The following is a 19,325-nucleotide window of genomic DNA, read 5'->3' as shown; positions in this document are numbered from 1 at the left end:
TCAGTTTAGATCAATTATAAGTCAGTTTAGATCAATTAGTTAGTTTACATCAATAATAAGTCAGTTCAGATCAATATTAAGTCAGTTTAGATCAATACTGAGTCAGTTTAGATTCATATTAAGTCAATTTAGATCAATAAGTCAGTTCACATAAATATTAAGTTAGTTTAGATCAATGTTTAATCAGTTTAAATAAATACTAAGTCATCTTAGATCAATACTGAGTCAGTTTAGATCAATATTCAGTCAGTTTAGATGAATGTTAAGTCAGTTTAGATCAATAAGTCAGTTTAGATCAATACTGAGTCGACTAAGATCAATATATAGTCAGTGTATATCAATATTAAGTCAATTCAGGTCAATGTTAAGTCAGTTTAGATAAATATTAGGTCAGTTTAGATAAATATTAGGTCAGTTTAGATCAATATTAAGTCAGTTTAGATCAATATTAAGTCAGTTTAGATCAATATTAGGTTAATTTATAAGATTATTAAGGCAATTTATATAATTATTAAGTCAGTTTAGATTAATACTGAGTCAGTTTAGAGCAATAATAAGTCATTTTAGATTAAATTTAAGTCATTATGGTAACATTTTGAGTAATTTGTGGACAAATATGAAATCATTTTTTACAGGTTTTGAAGTATTTAGGACCAATAGTGAGTCAGTTTGGATCAACACTGAATAATTTGAAAAGCGCTATACAAATAAAATATATTATTATAATTTGGACAATTTGAGGGTCATTAAAACACATTTTTTACAGTTTCGAGTTATCTTAGATGCAGTTTATTTTATCATATACTATTATACATAATATATTATTAACTAATATGTTACTTTGTCAAAGAAATGTCAGAATTTTGACAAAAGTTGCACAAGTTTAGTACAAAAGGACATAAAATTAGTCAAAAAACATTCAAACTTTCCCAAAAGACCTTAAAGTTTGTCCAAAATGACTTCAGATTGGTCCAAAATACCAAAATCATTTCAAAAACGTTGTCAAACTAATAACATTCATCATAAATGACATCAAACTGGTACAAAATGACTAAATTAATTCAACATAACTGAACTGAAATGTCCAGGGTCAACAACTCATTTTTCATTTTTCCAGAATGATTTTATTTCCACTCTGGATGAAGTTCTGACTGGTTTGGTTCTCGGTGAGAATCTGTTCCAGCAGCAGAAATGAAGACGTTTATTAGTGGACCTGCCGTCAGTCTCAGGTGGACTCGGAGTAAATAAAGCTTTCAGGAAACAGTGACTTGGTCCCGCCGGCTCCAGCAAATTAATTTGTCAGATTGTTAGTTTTCAAAGCTCTCGGCCGGCCGGCGATTCGCCGCTCTCTCCGGTAATTAGCGGCTAATTAGCGTCGTGGAGCAGATGTCGGCGCCGCCAACAGCCTCTGTAAACAAAGATGGACGACAGGAAGCCGGCAGCTCGGCGTGGCGGCGTCTCGGCAGGAAGCGGCGACTGAATCCTCAGAGACGAACATCAGAACCGAAGCTCAACATCCAAACATCTGGTTCTGACTGAAGGCTGCACCAGGCGCACAACGCACAGCTGGAAGTCAGTCTGGGATTCAAAGATGGGTCCAGAACCACAACAATGGGCTTCCAGCCCCATAAACATGGGTCCAGGACCACAAATATGGGTCCAACACAACAACAATGGGTCCAGAACCACAAAGATGGGTCCAACACTACAAATGTAGGTCCGAAACCAAAACAAATGGGTCCAACACCTCAAACATTCATCCAACACCACAAATGTGGGTCCAACATCAAAATAAAGGGGTCCAAAACCATAAAAAAATGGACCAAAACCAAAATAAATGGTTCAACACTGCAAACGTGGTTCTTCAAGTCCTTTTTTTGGCCAGTTTGGGGTCATTCATTCAAAAATGTAACCATTTGTCTCATTTTGGACAGGTTTAAGTCTTACTTGACAAATTGTGTGTCATCTGGAACAAGTTTCAGAAACTTTGGAATTATTTTCAGCAATTTAAACACTTATTTGGTCGAGTTTTGGTATTTTTTGACATATTTTTGTCATATTTTTTGCAAAACATTTTTAATGCTTTTGGACTTTTTTTTCCTGTTTTAGACAAACTAGAAGTCACTTTGGACTTTGAGGTTTCAATTCATTCATTAAAATGTATAAGTTGTTCACATTTTTCAAAAATTTAAGGCTCATTTATATTCATTTTGGACTTTTTTTTAGCAGTTTTGGACAAATTATGAGTCATTTTTGCAATGAGTCGTATTTGAGACGTTTAAGGCACTTTGGGATGTTTTTTTGCCACTACAAACACGACTGAGTCACTCTTTAAAGTGTTTTTGTTTATTAAGGGCAGATTTCGAGCCACTTTGAACACATTTGTAAAGATTTATGATCTTTTGTTCAGACAGGTTTGGAATAATTGTGGCCGACGTGAGGCTAAAACAGAGCAGAAGAAGAAATGAATCATTCCACTGGAGCTGAACGCTGTTTTTCTCTGTGTGAATGTGTCTAAATGTGTCTAAATGTGTGTGTTTGCGTGTGAATGTGTGCGTTTAGCAGCAGATAATTGTGTCAGAGTGGATCCCGCCCCGTCCTCGTTAGTGTGTGAGCGGGTTTTAACGAGCTCCACTCCGTTAACGAGGGCGTTTCCCTTTAGAAGTGAACCTTCGTCACCTCAACATGTCGAGTGTCGCGCTGAGAGTCGCACTAATGAGATCAGGACACGCAACAAGTGGCCACAACACACACACAGGAACACGCAGTAACACACAGTAACACACACACACTATAATAAACAGTAGAAGAAGAACAACAAGCCCGCCCACACTGTTTGATTGACAGGTGATTAATGTTAATCAATAACCTCTCATTACGGTTTTTAATCATCAATAAACTGCTTTAATCAATTAACTATTCATCACTTAGGACTATTTTTGAGTCGCGTCACACGACTTTCTCACATGTTAAGCATCGAAGCGTTTTAGTTTCCAGCTCAGTTTTAATTTTGTCTTTTTAAAGAAATAAAATTAGAAACTCGACTCCTAAAAAACTATTAATTTAATTATTCAACCACCTTCTAAAATGTTTAACCTGTAAAATGTTTTTTAAACTCGTTCACACACATTTTTGAGTCATTTAGGACAATTTTTTTAATAATTTAGAACAATTTTTTTGAATCCATTAGGACAAAATTTTGAGTGATTTCAGACACATTTTTTAACGGATTATTTTTTAATCATTGAGGACAAATTTCAAAGTGATTTAGGATAATTTTTTAGTTGCTCAGGACAATTTTGTTTAATGATTTAGGACAAATTTTTGATTCATTTTGAAATTGTTTTAGAATCATATCTGACAACTTGTTGAGTCATTTGGGACAGATCTTTGAATTGCTGAGGAAAAAGACACAAAAAAGACCTGAAAGACTTAGGACACATTTTGGAGTAATTACTGACAAATTTCAAGTCATTCAGGACAATTTAAGTTGGTTAGGAAAATTTTTTTGAAAGATTTAGAACGTTTAAAAAAAAAAACATTTTTAATCCATTAGGACAGATTTTTGAATAATGTTGGAGAAATCTTTAAATGATTAAATCCACATTTTAGAGTCATTTAAGACAATTTTTAAATAATTTAGGACAATTGTTTGAATTATTGTGGACAAATTTCAAAGTCATTGAGGACATTTTTTGAGTCATTTAGGACAAGTTTTGAATTATTTGAAAAAAAAGATTTATGTTGGACAATTTTTTGAATGATTTAGGACACATTTCAAAATCATTCAGGACAACTTTTGAGTTGCTTAGGAGAAAATTTTCAATAATTTTGGACAATTTTTTGAATTATTGAGGACAATTTTTTGCGTCACTTTTTAGGTCATTTTGTTCAGATTTTTGTTGTTTTGAAAATATTTTGAGACAATTTTTTTCTTAAGATTTTGTCATTTTGGATAAATTTCACAGTTTTGAGTAATTTTAAACCAAGTTCTTGTTAATTTGGGCACTTTGGGACAATTTTTGTTCCTTTTGACACATTTTAAGTCATTTCTGACAACTGGTAAGTCATTTTCAGACACATTTTAGACATTTTTTGAGTAATTTTAATCGACATTATTTTGGACAGATTTTGTGTCACACTAGACGAGTTTCTGTGGTGCAGGACTTGAAGAAAAGAACCCAAAGCCAGAAAAAATGAAAAAGGAGCTAAAAGTATTTGGACATTAGAGGGTTAAAATGTATTTTAGTGAAAATATGAGCAGGAAAGAATAAAGTTTGGCTTTAAAAGGTGAATAAAATGAGCTCAGCAGCAGCTGTGGTTAGGAATGAAACCTCAAGTGTTTCCTGCTGTGCTGCTTCAACACCACAGAAGAAGAAGAAGAAGCCCAGGAGGACTTCCAGCCGTTTGGCAGCAATTACTGAAAGTGAAAGTGAAACCGTCTCTCTCTCTCTCCTGTCGCTCGCCCATCAATCAGACGTCCGATTGGTTCATTAGAGATCACAGACGAGGCGACGCCGCTAATTGGCTGATTTGTTCGTTTGAGAGGAACCAGATCAGACTCAGGTGCTGCCGTCGCCGTGGCAGCAGGGAGGGCTTCTTCTTCTGCTGCTTTTATTCCCGTAGAAACGGCGGAACGAGACGAGAGGAGAGGTGGAACTTTGAAGAGGAACAGGAGGAGGCTGGAAACCCGAACTAATGATGGACCTGAGGAGAAACCACCGCCGGGACTCTTCAGACGACGTTTACAGACCAGCGACGGGACAATTACTGAGTCAGTTACAGTAAAAATAAGTCTGTTGTAATAAAAACAAGTCAGTTATATTAAAAACACGTCATTTATAACAAAAACAAGTCCTTTATAATAAAAACAAGTCATTTATAACAAAAACAAGTCCTTTATAATAAAAACAAGTCATTTATAACAAAAATAAGTCCTTTATAATAAAAACAAGTCCTTTATAATAAAAATAAGTCATTTAGGATACTTTTTAAAATCATTTAGACCAAATTGGAGTCATTTTGGACATTTTAAAAATCATTTACGAAAACAATGTGACTTTTTTTGGACAATATTCGAGTCATTTTGGACAAATAGTTGTTAGATATTTAGAATTCTGGACCAAGTAGGAATCATGAAAAATTTGAAAATCCTTTTCAACAAATTTTAGGTCATCACATTTAGCAATTTTTGGACATTTATTTGACTCATTTAGAAGTAATTTGAGCATTTCTTTTGAATGATTAGGGACAAACTTTTTAATGCTTTAGGACAACATTTTGAGTCACTGAGGACAAATTTCGAAGTCATTCAGGACAATTTTTGAATCAGTCCGGCAAAATTTTTGAATCATTTTTGGCAAATTTAAGATAAATTTTTGAATGATTTAGGCAAAATATTTGAGTCACTGAAGACAAACTTTGTAATTCTGGACAACAGCTCATTTACTATAAAATTCTAAGTAATTTTGGACAGTTGTAGAGTGATTTTAGACAATATCTTCTTATTTATTCATTTACAATAAATGTTTGAGTTATTTAGGACAAATTTTTGAATCATTTGGACCATTTCTGAGTCATTTAAAACAGGTTTTGTCACCGTTGGATAACTTTAGACCACATTTTTTGGCCAGTGATTTTCATTTTGGACAAATTTTGAGTCACTGAGTCGTTTTGGAGAAAAATATGATTTTTTTAGACCAAGTTTGAATAATTCTAGACAATATTTTTGTAATTTAGAGAGACATTTTAAGTCTTTTTGGACAATTAGGGTCATTTAGGACTAAATTTTGAATCATTTACATAAAGTTTAGGACAAATGTTTGAGTTCTGTAGGACAATTTTTTGAGTTATTTAGGAAAATTTAAAAAGAATCATTTAGGACAAATTGTTTTGTTTTGAGCAATTTTGGGGATAAAAAGTGTCTTTCTGGACCAAGTATAAATAATTTCGAACATTTTTTAAAAAATATATAATTTAGCGGGTTATTTTAAGTCTTTTTGGACAACTGTGGAGGCACTAAGACATTTTTTTGTCATTTTGGGCCAGTCTTTGGTCCATTTGGACCATTTTTGAGACATTTTAAGACAGATTTTGCCATTGTTGGGTAATTTTAGACAAAATTCTGTGGTCAATGATTGTCATTTTGGACAGATTTTGAGTCATTTTGCAAAAATCCTGATTTTTTTGGACCAAGTTTGAATCATTCTAGACATTGCTTTGTCTTTCTGGACAACTGTTGAGGTATTTAGGACATGTTTTTGCCGTTCTGGGCCGGTCTTTAGCCCATCTAGAGCACTTCTCAGCCCCTCTGGACTAATTTTCCGTGACTTTGGACACGTTTAGCCTCCAGCGTTTGGTCGTGATCAAACCTCTCCAGAAACAAACACAGATCAGAGGCGAGGCGACTCCGCCGCGGCGCCGCTAATTGGCTGATTTGCCCGTTTGAGGGGAATTAGGATCAGACTCAGGTGCTGCCGTCGCCGCGGCAGCCGGGAGGTCGACTCGTCTTCTTCTTCTTCTTCTTCTTCCTCTTCTTCTGCTGCTGCTTTTGTTCCTTGAAAAGGCGGCGGCGGCTTTGAAAAGGCCCGAAGTGTCCGAGCGGCGAGCTAATGACGGCTGGCAGACCCCCGAGACCCCGGACGCTAATTGAAGTCAAGTGTTTGTGTTAAGGAGGCTTCAGAGGAGCTCACCTGTTTGATGGGGATGGCTCGCCCGCTGCCGATGCTGTCGGCTCGAGCCTCCAGGCCTTTCTTGTCCTTGTCGGCTTCGCTCGCTTTCCTCGACTGCAGATAGAGATCAGAGAGAGGCTTCAGCCGAGGCTCGTTACAGAAACATGAAAAACCGTCGTTTCTGCTGGAACTCGGGTCCAGGAGACGTTTAAAAAGCTCCACGCTAAAGGTGACGTCTTTAAATGTGAAGTCTTTACAACTTCTCAACAGATAAAACCTCAATAAAACACATGAAATAAGCAAATAATTACTTAAAACATTTTGAGTTGGTTAGAACAAATTTTTCAATGTCGGAGAAGTTTTTGAATGATTTAGTAGACGTCATTCAGGACAGTTTTTGAAACCATTAGGACAAATATTTTGAATTATTTGGAACATTATCGTAATGATTTCGGAACATTTTAGGACAATTTTTGAAATTATTGAGGACAAATTTCCAAGTCATTCAGGACAATTTTGAAAAAATAATTTAGAATTTTTAAAAATGATTTAGGACAAATTTTTTAATTTAGAAACCAATAGGACATTTTCTTTGTCATTTGGGACAAATGTTTTGAATCCAATGGGACCAATTTGGGGGATTTAGGACAAATTTTTGAAAAACTTTAGGATAATTTCTTTAATTATTGAGGACAAATTTCAAGTCATTCAGGACAATTGTTTTGAATGTTTTGAAACATTTCTTTAATAATTTAGGAAAAAGACATTTTTTAAGTAATTTAGGACAAATTTTTGAGCTATTTAGGACAAATTTCAAGTCATTCAGGACAACTTTTGAGCTGCTTAGGACAAATTTTTAAAATGTTTTGAAATATTTTTTTGAATGATTTGGGAAAACAATTTGAATCCATTAGGACAAATTTTTTAAGTCATTTAGGATAAATTATTGAGTCATTTAACAATTTTTGAGTTGTTTCAGGCAAATTTTTTGAATGATATAAGACAAATTTTTGAGTCATTTTGTTCAGATTTTGGTTGTCTTGAAAAGATTTTGATCCAATGTTTTTTTTTCAAAATTTTTGTCATTTTGGACAGTTTTGAGTAAATTTAAATCAAGTTCTTATTTTGGCGATTTTTAAAAAAAAATTCAGACATTTTTTTGAGTAATTTTGCACAGTATAAATGATTTTGGACAGATTTTGAGTCAATTTTGGACATATATTTGATCATTTTGGACATTTTTTGGTAATTCCGCACATTTTTCATTATTTTGGACGTTTAAGTCATTTTGGACGATTTTCATTGTTTTGGACAAGTTTTGAGTCATTTTAAACCCAGTTATTGTCCTTTTGGGCAATTTTACAGTAATTTTTGGACTAATTTAGGACATTTTTTGGCAAAAATACCAAATATTTGCTTGTTTCAGGTCAATTATCTGGGATATTCTCAGTTTCAAATCCAAAAATGTGAATATAGTCACGACTTGATGCTAAATCACAATAAATGCAGAAACCAACATTAAAAAAAACTATTGATTTTATGTAGTTTTAATGTTCTACTGTCAAAAGTCTAACAATAATCAGCCACTCGGGTAAAAATACACTCAAACACTGAATAGAACACTTTTGGTGCTTCACTGTCAGGACTCTGCATCTTCAGTTTCTCAGGATATTATCAATAAAAGCTCAGTTAAGCCAAAAGTTCCAAATGTTTGTTGTTCCTCAGTTTTAATATCACAGAAAACTGAATCTATTTGAGTAAAAATCACATTTCAATACGCCATTTTCAACTTTTACACATTTTTTAGATTAATTAATGAAGAAAATATCAGTTTTATATCCTAAAAGATCCCAGTTTTCTGTATTGTGTTGTTTTTGTGTTGTTTTAAAACTCTGGTGTCAAAAGTCTAACAATGAAAGGACGTTTTATCAGACATTCGGGTAAAAAAACGCTCAGAAACATTGAATATAACTTTTTGTGCTTCACTGTCAGGACTATGCACGTTTCTGAGGATATAAACGTGGATTTCTGAGGTGTTGTCATGGAGACGTTTTAGTCGTTACTCACGGTGAAGAGGTTAGAGCGGCGTTTGGACTGTTTCCGGACCGGCGTCGGGGTGTTGGTGGCCGGAGGAACATCGATCCGGAGTTCCTTCTGACTGGTGCTGGGAGTCGATGGCACCGAAGACGAATAATCGCTGAGACTTCCTCCACCGTTACTGGTCTGGAAAAACAGGAAGGAGAGATGTTAGTGGTGGTTTGTGTCTCTTTGAGGTGGTTTTGTGTCTCTTTGTGGTGGTTTTATGTTTCTTCGTGGTAATTTTGTGTCTCTTTGTAATGGTTTTGTGCCTTTGTAGGACTTTTACATCTTTATACCGTAATTTTTTTGTCTCTTTTTGGTAATTTTGTGTCTCTTTGTAGCTGTGAAACAGCTACATACGAATTTTGCATCTTTATGTGGTAATTTTGTGTATGTATTGGTTTTGGGTCTTTCTGTAGGACTTTTACATCGTTGTGTGGTCTTTTTTTAGTCATTTGGTGTTTCTTTGTAATGATTTAGTGTGTCATTATTGTCACTTTATGTATCTTGTGTGGTTTTTGTGGTCAATTTGTGTTTCTTTGTGGTCATTTGCATATTTTGTGGTCATTTTGTGTCTTTTTATAGGACTTTTTCATCTCTGTGGTCTTTTAGTGTCTCTATTTAGTCGTTTTTGTCTCTTTTTGGTTGTTTTATGATCTTTTAGTCGTATGTTCACGTCTTTAGTGGTAATTTAGTGTCTTTTATTACCATTGTGTGTCTGTGATGCTCTGACAGTGAATCCTCTGCAGTGCGATCAGCTGTGTGGAGGCGGTGCAGATAAGCGTTTGTCTCTGGGGAGTCGGCGGCTGAAAGATGGCTTTTTAATGACTAATCAATGGAGGATTGAAGGACGACGATCGAAGAGATTCTGGTAGAAGAACGAAGATTCTGGAGGAAGAATGGAAGATTCTGGTAGAAGAACGGAAGATTCTGGAGGAAGAATGGAAGATTCTGGAGGAAGAACGAAAGATTCTGGCGGAAGAACGGAAGATTCTGGTAGAAGAACGGAAGATTCTGGAGGAAGAACGAAGATTCTGGAGGAAGAACGAAGATTCTGGAGGAAGAACAGAAGATTCTGGAGGAAGAACAGAAGATTCTGGAGGAAGAACGGAAGATTCTGGAGGAAGAACGAAGATTCTGGAAGAACAACGAAGATTCTGGAGAAACAACAAAGATTCTGGAGGAAGAATGGAAGATTCTGGAGGAAGAACGAAGATTCTGGAGGAAGAACGGAAGATTCTGGAGGAAGTATGGAAGATTCTGGAGGAAGTATGGAAGTTTCTGGAGGAAGAACGGAAGATTCTGGAGGAAGAACGGAAGATTCTGTAGGAACAATGAAGATTCTGGAGGAACAATGAAGATTCTGGAGGAACCTTGGTTTCCTTCAACTCAACATGTTCCTAATTGAAAACGTTAAACTCTTTGTGGTTCTTCACTGTCAGGACTCGGCACTTACTATCACCCCGACCTGATCGTACCGAGTCTTTTTGTCGTTGTTTTGCATTATTTTGCATTTTTTGCTTTTTTGAGTCTCTCTGCCGTGAATTTTCACCTCATTGTTGTTATTTAGCAGAACTTTGTGGTATTTTGGGTCATTCTTGTGTTCATTTTGTGACTTTTACTGTTGGTTTAACATCTTTTTATGGTCATTTGTTATCTTTTTATGGTATTTTGAATCCTTTTGTGGTAGTTTAGTGATTTTTGTGGTCATTTTGCATATTTTTGTTTTGGTTTTGCATCTTCTTGTGGTCAATGTGTGTCTTTCGAGTCTTTTTGTGATAGTTTGGTTCCTTTTGTGTTAATTTCGAGTGTCTCTGTGGTAACTTTACATCTTTCTGTGATCATTTTGTGTCTCTGTGATCATCTTGTGTTTCTTTGTGTTCGTTTTGTATCTTGTGGTCGTTCTTTGTTGTTTTGTATTAGTTTGGGTCATTTTTGTGGTCATTTTCCATCTTCTTGTGACCCTTTGTGTATCTTTGATGTTGTTTTGTAATTTTTTGGTTGTTTTGTGGAAATGTTCCATATTTTTTTCATAATTTTACATCTTGTATGGTCCTTTTGTGTTGTTTTGTGGTAATTTTGCACCTCATTGTGGTCATTTTGCATCTTCTTATGGTCCCTTTGTGTATTTTTGTTGACCTTACTGTTGTTGTCGCATATTTTTTGGTCTTCTGTCTTTTTATGTGGAAGTTTTCCATCTTTTCGTTGTCATTTTGTGTCTTTTTGTGGTTATTTTTGCATCATCTTGCATCTATTTCCGGTTGTTTTGTGTGTTCATGTGAAAGTTTTACGTCATTTTGTGGTATTATAAATATTTGTATTTCTGTGGTTATTTTGCGTCTTTCTGTGTCGTTAATAGAAACAAGAATGGATTACGACGTCTGATTCGTGGCACTACGACTGTATTTACGTCTCTCAAGTGTAACTTCAGTAAAGTTTGTGTGTCGGTTTGGGCCTCCAGGATGTGAGTTGTGTAGCGTTGTCGACCTCTCACCTGGCTGATGTGGACGGCCGACACTTGTGTCGAGCAGACGGACGAGTGACTCGGCGAGTTGGGCAGCGACTTGCAGGGTCCGATGGAGAGTTGCTGCTTCTTCCTGGTGGCGACGATCTTCTGGGCAACTGCAACAACAAATGCAACACAAACGGTCACAACTCAGCAAAGAACGACAATCAGGAAAAACAACGGGAACAGGAGAAACTCTGCGGCAGTTTAAACTGGCACAGAATTCTCCTTTTCTCCACAACTCAGGACAAGAAAAGAAGGAACTCCCTCCTTTCCTTGTTCTGAGTTGTGCTTTTTTCAGCTTTGTGGTTTTATGAAAGTGTCAGAATTTCCTGCAGGAATTTTAGAGCCTGAAAGTTCAGTTTCAAACCAGAATTTAACCAAAAACATTGTATTTACGTTCCTGAAGACGACGCCATCCTCCTCTCTGATTGGCTGCTCATACAGGAAGACGGCTGCTCATTGGCTCATTTCATTATCAAACCTTTTCTCAGTTTGTTTCTGTTCCTTTGGGAGATAAAGTGTTGATGAAGCTAAAACAGCAGCTAAATCTTTGGTGTGAAAATATTCAAATTTAAACCTGCAATAAAGGTTTTTTGGGGCCACTAGGGGGCATCAGAAACACGATAAACACGTTTAAATGCATTGACGTGCTTTCTGTTTGGTTGTTTCTTTTTTTTTTTTTTTTTTTTTAATTTCTTTTTTATCCGGAAAATGTCTCTTACATGTTGTTTTCCATTTTATTCTTGCTCTGTCAACATTTTGCTGTTTTCTAACCACACGGTTGTTATTTTACAAAATATTTTTATGTTGTTGTTGTGTTTTCTAATTTTTTTTTCTTTTCAAAGGATTTTTCTTGTTTTGATTTCCAAGTTTTTTTGTTTTCTTCTGTTTTCTGAAGTATTGTTAGTTAGTAAAATGTGTTTGCTAAAATCTGGTTGTTGTTTTCCAACTTTTTTCCTCTTCTATGGTTTTGTTGTTGTTGTTTCCTAAAAATGTTTTCTTTAAAAAAAAAAAAAAAAAAAAAACCTTTGTATTGATTTCCAAGTTTCTTTTCTGGTTTGTTTTGTTTTTTAAAATGTTGTTTCCTCTCAAACATTCTTTTCTGAAATTTCGTCATTTTCTAAAAACATGGTTGTTATTTTGAAAATGTTTTTCTTTTGTTGTTGTGTTTTCTAAAATTACTTTTTAAAAATAATTTCGTTTTGATTTCCATTTTCTTCCCATTTTTTGTGTTTTCTAAAACTTTTTCTAAAATATTGTTTTCTAAAATGTGTTTGCTAAAATGTGGTTGTTATTGTCCAACTTTTTTCCTTTTTTTTTGTCGTTGGGTTTTCCAAGATTTTTTTGTGTTATCTGAAGAGGTGCCTTTTTAAAATGTTGTTTTCTTGTGTTTTTTGAATTAGTGATTTGTCAAATATTCTTTTCTTTTCTAAAGTGTTGTTTTCTTCTAAATATTTTTTCTGTTTTGTTGTGTTTCCTGAAAAAACAAGAAGTTTTTTTTCCAAAAATTTTGTTTCATTTGTCATTGCAGTCAACATTTAATCCTCATTGCGTGAGGATTAAAATACTGATTAATCCAGGTTTAGGCCTAAATTTGATGAGTTTTAGTTAAAAGAAGCAGTTTAGAGAAACTTTTTCCGACTCTCCATCAGCAGATTTCTCCACGACAACAGTTTTATCAGTTAATTTGATATTTTATGTCATTTTTGAATCTCAAACAGGAAACCCGAAGCAGAATAATGAAACCAATCAGTAAAAGTGACTTTAGTGACTCCATCGCCTCGGCTCCTATAAACCCTCAGATGAAGCCATTCTTTTAATTGGGCTCGTTAAGGCTGCGGCTTCGTTAACGAGGAGAAGCTCGTAAACATTTTTACCTCCAGGTGACTCGGGCCGAGAGAAGGGCAGCCGAGGAACAAACTCCCAGTTTAAAGAAGCGAAAGAAGAACCGCTGATCAAACACACTTTCAGCTGGATCTAAACCGACACAATCAAAGACGATGCACAAAACGGAGCCACAACGAGATGACAACGAATACACAAAGTAGAAACCAAAAAGAAATAAATAAAGTCTGGAGATCAAAACTACAAACTGATGTCAGAATGAACCGAAGTACGGAAGACCAAAGGTGCAAAACACAACAAGAAAACACAACAACACAAAACAGGAAATACGAGGTTTTACAGAACCCGACACACCACAACAACAAAAGTCAACATTTTATAAAACAAATTTTTAAAAAAAACACACAACTTTTCAGAAAACAACATTTAGTGTTTGTTGTGTTTCTGGAAATGTTGCGTTTTCTAAACTTTTGCTGCATTTTCTGATTTGTTTTTGTGTTTTCTAATGTTCTTTTGCCGTCACGTTGTGTTTGTTTATGTTTTTGAAATGTTGGGTTTTGTAAAATGTTTTCTAAAATTTTGTGTTTCTAAAAATTGTGTTGTTCTCGGTTTTGTTGTTCTGTTTTCTAAAAAATGTCCCTTTTGTTGGTATTTTCTAAAACATTATTTTTATTATTGTTGCATTTTCTAATTTTTGATTTTTTTTCCCGTTTTTGTTGTGTTTCTTTTAAAATGCTGGGTTTTGTAAAAAGTTGTAATTTCTAAAATTTTGTTGTGTTTTTTTTGTTTTATTGCTTTTTCTTTTTTTTTTCAGCTTTATTGCTGTATTTCAAAAAAAAAAATCCTTGTTTTGTTGCTTCCTAAAACATTATTTTTTTGTTGTGGTGTTTCTTGGAATGTTGCATTTTTACATATAACATAGCAATTTCTGTTTTGTTGTGTTTTCTAAAGTTTACCTTTTCCTGTCATGTTTTCTTTTTAGATTTTTTTTTAAAGGTAATGGTTTGTAAAAATTTACTATTTTCAAAAATTTGGTTGTGTTTTCTGTTTGTTGTGTTTTTTAAAATTAATTTGTTTTCCTGACATGTTGTTTATATTTGGAAATGTGTTTTGTAAAATGTTTTCTAAAATTTTGTGCTTCCTAAAATTTTCGTTTTTGCTGCTGGTTTCTGAAATTTTATTTTTAGTACGTATTTTGAAATGTTTTTGAAATTTCTGTTGTGTTGTCTGAATTTTTTTTTCTGCTTTGTTCTGTTTTTTTATTGTTGTTTTTTTTTGTTGTTCTGTTTTTAAAATTTTGTTGTGTTTTCAGTTTTGGTGTGGTTTTTTTAAAATGTTTTTTGTCAAGTGTTGTGTCTTTTTGTTGTGTTTTCATATTTTTTGTTTTATTGTTGTGTTTTCTAAAGTTTTTCTTCCTGTCATGTGTTTTTTGTTTTTTTTAAAATGCTGTTTACTAAAATGTAGTATTTTTAAAAAATTGTTTACATTTTCTGTTTGATGTAGGTGTGTTTTCTAAAATGTTGTGTTTTACATTTTTATTTAGTTTTCTTTTAATTGTTGTTGTTTAGTCAAACATCGTGTTTGTTTCCTGGCTGTTGTTTAATTATTTGATCGACAAAATCTCACAAAAGAAGGTCCAAAATGTTCAAATGAGCATCTTGAGGAGCAGAAAAGTGGGTTTATTTTTATTCTTTCTGTGTTTCAGTGACAGGCGGCTGTCAGGCTGGAGGCTGTATTTTACCTTCAGCGTTAAGAACAGTTATTTTAAGGCGGCGCTAAATGTTTAAACTGCTTCTTAATGCAGTTTAACTTTATCCATCAATCGTCGTTGTGCTCTGAAGCTGTCGGTCCGTCTAATGGAAACGTCTCCCTCCAGATTTATGGCCGTGAAGACGAGCTGACGCTGCAGCTGCAGGCGCAGCGTCGCAGGATTCACTGCAACCTGCTGCAGTCCAAGAGCAAAGACGCCGTCAAATTACACCAAAACAAACTGATTTCCACTCAAAAACAAAACTATTTATTAGCACGATTGTCATTTGATGAACCTCAATCGAGACGTGGCTCCAAATTCCTGTGTAGTGGGAAAAATAATTGTTTTTTTTTTTTAATTTCAAAGTTGTCAAGATTTTTCAGAAGACAAGTTTGTCTGATAACGCCAGTGAATGCACAATCCTGACAGTGAAGAACAGAATAATAATAATTCATCACATCAGTCAAATTAGGGCCTAAATTTCATGAGTTTTAGTTTAAAAAAAATCTGTTTTTAGGAATTTAATGTCTGGAATTTTATGAATTTATGACAAAATTTAGACACAAACTGAGTTGGGTTTTTTTTTGTTAGTTTTTTTCCCACATTTCTGCCAAAGTTGTCGAGCCTTTAAAGAAGACATTTCCATAATTTAAGGAGGTAACCTCTGTTAAACATCAGCAAATTTCAAAAGTTTTTTTGGGGGAAAACATGTTTTGGTCAAATGAGATGAAGATATGTTTGTTCGACGACGAGTGAAGAACAGAGTCTTATAATGCATCATATCATAATTTTGTACAATGTTGTTTTTTTTTTGTTGTTTTAAAAAAAAAAAAAATATTTATGCCAAATTGTGGAGCCTTTTAAAAAGACATTTCCATAATTTAAGGCGGTAATTTTTGTTAAACTAAACTACATCAGCAAATTTTACGACAGGTCAAGTTAAATAAAAATCTTTAGAGGCTTGGTGAATGTTCAGAAAACATTTTTTGTCAGATAGGATCAAGAAAAAAAATTTTTGATGACAGAGTGTTGTAATGCATCACATCAGTCAAAGTTAAGGTGTAAATTTAATGAATTTTAGTTTTTTTTTTTTTTTTAAATGGCTGTTTTTACAAATTTGATTTGGGTACAAACTGTTGTTTTCTTTTCTTTTTTTACATTTATGCCAAAGTTGTCAAGCTGACTGCATTAAGTTTCATAACTATTTTTCATAATAAATTTGAAAATTTTGCATAAAATTAAAAAGAAAATTCTTTATTAAACGTTGTGAAATTTAGGCCTAAATTTTTATTGATGTGATGCATTATAAGACTCTGTTCTTCACTGTCATCGTGAAACAAGTTTATGTTGGTTTTATGTGACCAAAACATGTTTTCCTGACTGAGGTTATGGTGAAATTTGCTTTTGTTTAACAGAGGTGACCGTCCTAAATTATGGAAATGTCTCCTTAAAAGTCTTGTCAACTTTGTAAAAAATGAGGAAAAAATTTTTAAAAATTAAAAATATAACAGTTTGTACCCAAATTTTAGTGTGAATCCCATAAAATCATAACATTTCAGACATTAAATTGCTAAAAATTCATTACATTTAGGCCTTAATTTTGACTGATCTGATGCATTATAAGACTCAGTTCTTCACTGTCAGGATTATCCATTCACTGTCACCATCCAACAAGTTTATCTTGGTTTTATTTGACTAAACATGTTTTCCTAACATTCATCAAACTTGTAAAATTTTTGTTTGACTGAAGTTGTGGTGAAATGTGAATGAAACGTTAAATTATGGAAACATCTTCTGATATCTGAGTTTTACTGGATCGTTGTGATGTTTTACCTCAGCTGTTTGTCTGATTCCTGATCAATAACAGATGAGGAATGATGGATAAAAAGTGGATTTATGTGTTTGATCAGCGTCCAGAAAATCCTCCAGTTGATTCGAATTAAAGAAACGGAACTCGGACATTTCAGTGTGAGAACATTGGTGGTCATTGGAGCTCGTTAGCGACGCTAACGAAGCGCTCTCAGTCTGCACTCTGACACGGATTAAAAGAAGAAGAGTGTGTGTGTGTGTGTGTGTGTGTGTGTGTGTGTGTGTGTGTGTGTGTGTGTGTGTGTGAGTGTGTGTCTGTGTGTGCATGTGAGTGTGTGTGTGAGAGTTGGCGGTTCTTGTCGGTGTAATTAGGCTAATTAAATTAGCGCTCTGATGGACGAGGGAGTGCGACGCTGTCACCCTTCCTCCCCCCTCCATCCCTCACTCAGAGGTCACTCCCCCCCGACCGGACCAGGCTTCACTTCCCATTACAGGAAACCACACGTTAAATGCACGACACACACAGACACACAACCAAACACAAAGGAAGCACACCGACGGTCATCATTATTAATATTAGTTCAGTCTGAGCTGATTCTTCACATCGCTGCAGATTAACGCCTGAATTCATCACTTCCTGTCGGCTCAAATGTCATTTTTAGAAAATTAGCGCTAAGTGTTACCAAGTTATTTACATTTAAACTAAACTACGTCACAAAATCACGTCAGAGCTTCAGTGGGTTCGTAGGTGAGAAAGGACCAAGATAAATTCAACATGAGGACCGCCTCAGTGGATGTATAGACCTGACAGTGAAGCATGGAGGAGGAAGTGTGATGATGTGGGGCTAAATTAGTGCAAAAATGGACACAAAAGACCTAAAATGACACAAACTATCTACAAAAAATGGAGAACGAACATAAAGAGACATGAAATAACCCCAAAAAGATGTAAAACAACTACAAAGAGACAACAAAAAGACACAAAACGATGGTGTTGGAGTGAAACATCAGCATGAACCTGACCAGGACTACAACAGTGAATGTACAGTCCTGACAGTGAAGCACGGAGGTGGGAGTGTGCAAAACGGCAAAAATTAACAGTAAAAAACCTAAAAACGACCACCAAAAGACACATAAACACCACATCGAGACAATAAACAACCACAAAATGGTGCAATGACCAATGGGGTTGGTGTCAATCAGACCACAACTACCACAGTGAATCCTGACAGTGAAGCATGGAGGTGGAAGTATGATGATATGGGCCTGTATGAGAGCTAAAGGTGTTGGTAAGATGACCATAAAGCCAAAATACGACCACAAACAGTAAAAATGACCACAAAATGGTGTAAAACTACCTCTTGGAAACATGAAATGAGCACTACAATACACAAAACAGCCACAAAAAGACGCAAAACTATCGCAAAGAGACATGAAACATCTACTAAAAGGTACAAAACAAGAATAAAGATACAAAATGACCACAAAAAGATGTAAAACGATCACAAAAAGACACATAAAGACACACATCAAGGTGTCAATCTGACTAGGACTACAACAGTGAATGCACAGTCCTGACAGTGAAGCATGGATGTAGCAGTCTCATGATATGTGGCTGCGCAAGACACAAAAATGACCACAAAAAGACCTAAAACCACCACAAAAAGACACACAAGGACACACATCAAGGTGTAAATCTGTCCAGGACTAGCACAGTGGATGCATAGTCCTGACAGTGAAGCACGGAGGTGGAAGTATGATGGTAGAAGAGGAAACCTGCAGCATTAAAACCATCAGACGTACGAGTTTCTCCACGAGGACAAAGTGAAACTACGACCTGCACGGTTCGAGTCTCGACTTCACTCTGATTCGTGCGAATCAGCGTTTCTGCTTTCCGCCTGTCGCCATGACGATCATGAGGCCGAATACAAGAGTGATGAGGATTTAAAGCCCCGCCCCCCTCGCCGCCTCCGGCCGATGATGCGAAGGTCATGGAGATATACCAGAGATCAATAGACAGACCTATCCATAACCATAAATCCTGATTTCATTCACAGATCATCAGCAAACACCAGGAGAAGAATGTCCTTTAAATGTGAGGGTTTGGAAACTATCAGAGGAGGAGAAGGAGAAGAAGGAGGAGAAGAAGGAGGAGGAGAAGAAGGAGGAGGAGGAGAAGAAGGAGGAGGTCTGCATGAGGGAGGAATTAGAAAACCAATCAATGAATAATCTGCATAAATCCATTGATCAGCGTCCAATAACATCTGCAGGAGATGAATTTAAATTAATTAGGAGAAAAATGTGTTTATTATTAGTTAATAAAAAATATCAGATTACTAGAAAAGAAAAGATGAAACTGTAAACAAAGTATTTAAATGACGGATTTCCTATTTTTAATATTTAATTTAAAATGTAATATATTTTGTAGATAAAAGACGTAAAAAATATTCAGAACTATTTAAAAAATAATAATTTAATGTACTTTAATAGTTTTCCTGTGAGACTAAAGCTGTGGAAGATTCAAAAATAAATAAGTAAGTAATGAATAAATTATATTATATGCATATTATTATTATTATTATTATTATTATTATTATTATTATTATTATTATTATTATTATTATTATTATTATTATTATTATTTATCTGGTTGTATTTTGTA

At 34.8% G+C, this 19,325-nt stretch overlaps 1 protein-coding gene across 8 annotated transcripts in view; it reads right to left on the bottom strand.

Annotated features, from left to right (window-relative positions):
- The window catches only part of agap1 (ArfGAP with GTPase domain, ankyrin repeat and PH domain 1), a 159,539-nt gene that overhangs the window by 76,819 nt on the left and 63,395 nt on the right, over positions 1–19,325 (bottom strand). For all 8 annotated transcript variants that reach the window (XM_055008573.1, XM_055008574.1, XM_055008575.1 and 5 more), the window contains 3 exons: positions 11,245–11,372; positions 8,739–8,894; positions 6,693–6,785 (listed from right to left, as the gene is read on the bottom strand). In XM_055008573.1, the coding sequence (XP_054864548.1) occupies positions 6,693–6,785; positions 8,739–8,894; positions 11,245–11,372 (377 nt within the window). The remainder of the gene's footprint in view (positions 1–6,692; positions 6,786–8,738; positions 8,895–11,244; positions 11,373–19,325) is intronic.

The sequence above is a fragment of the Amphiprion ocellaris genome, chromosome 24 (assembly GCF_022539595.1).
Source record: "Amphiprion ocellaris isolate individual 3 ecotype Okinawa chromosome 24, ASM2253959v1, whole genome shotgun sequence".
NCBI classification, from domain to species: Eukaryota; Metazoa; Chordata; class Actinopteri; family Pomacentridae; genus Amphiprion; species Amphiprion ocellaris.
The sequence above is the reverse complement of the archived record's forward strand: the minus strand, read 5'-3'. Positions and strand labels throughout refer to the sequence as shown.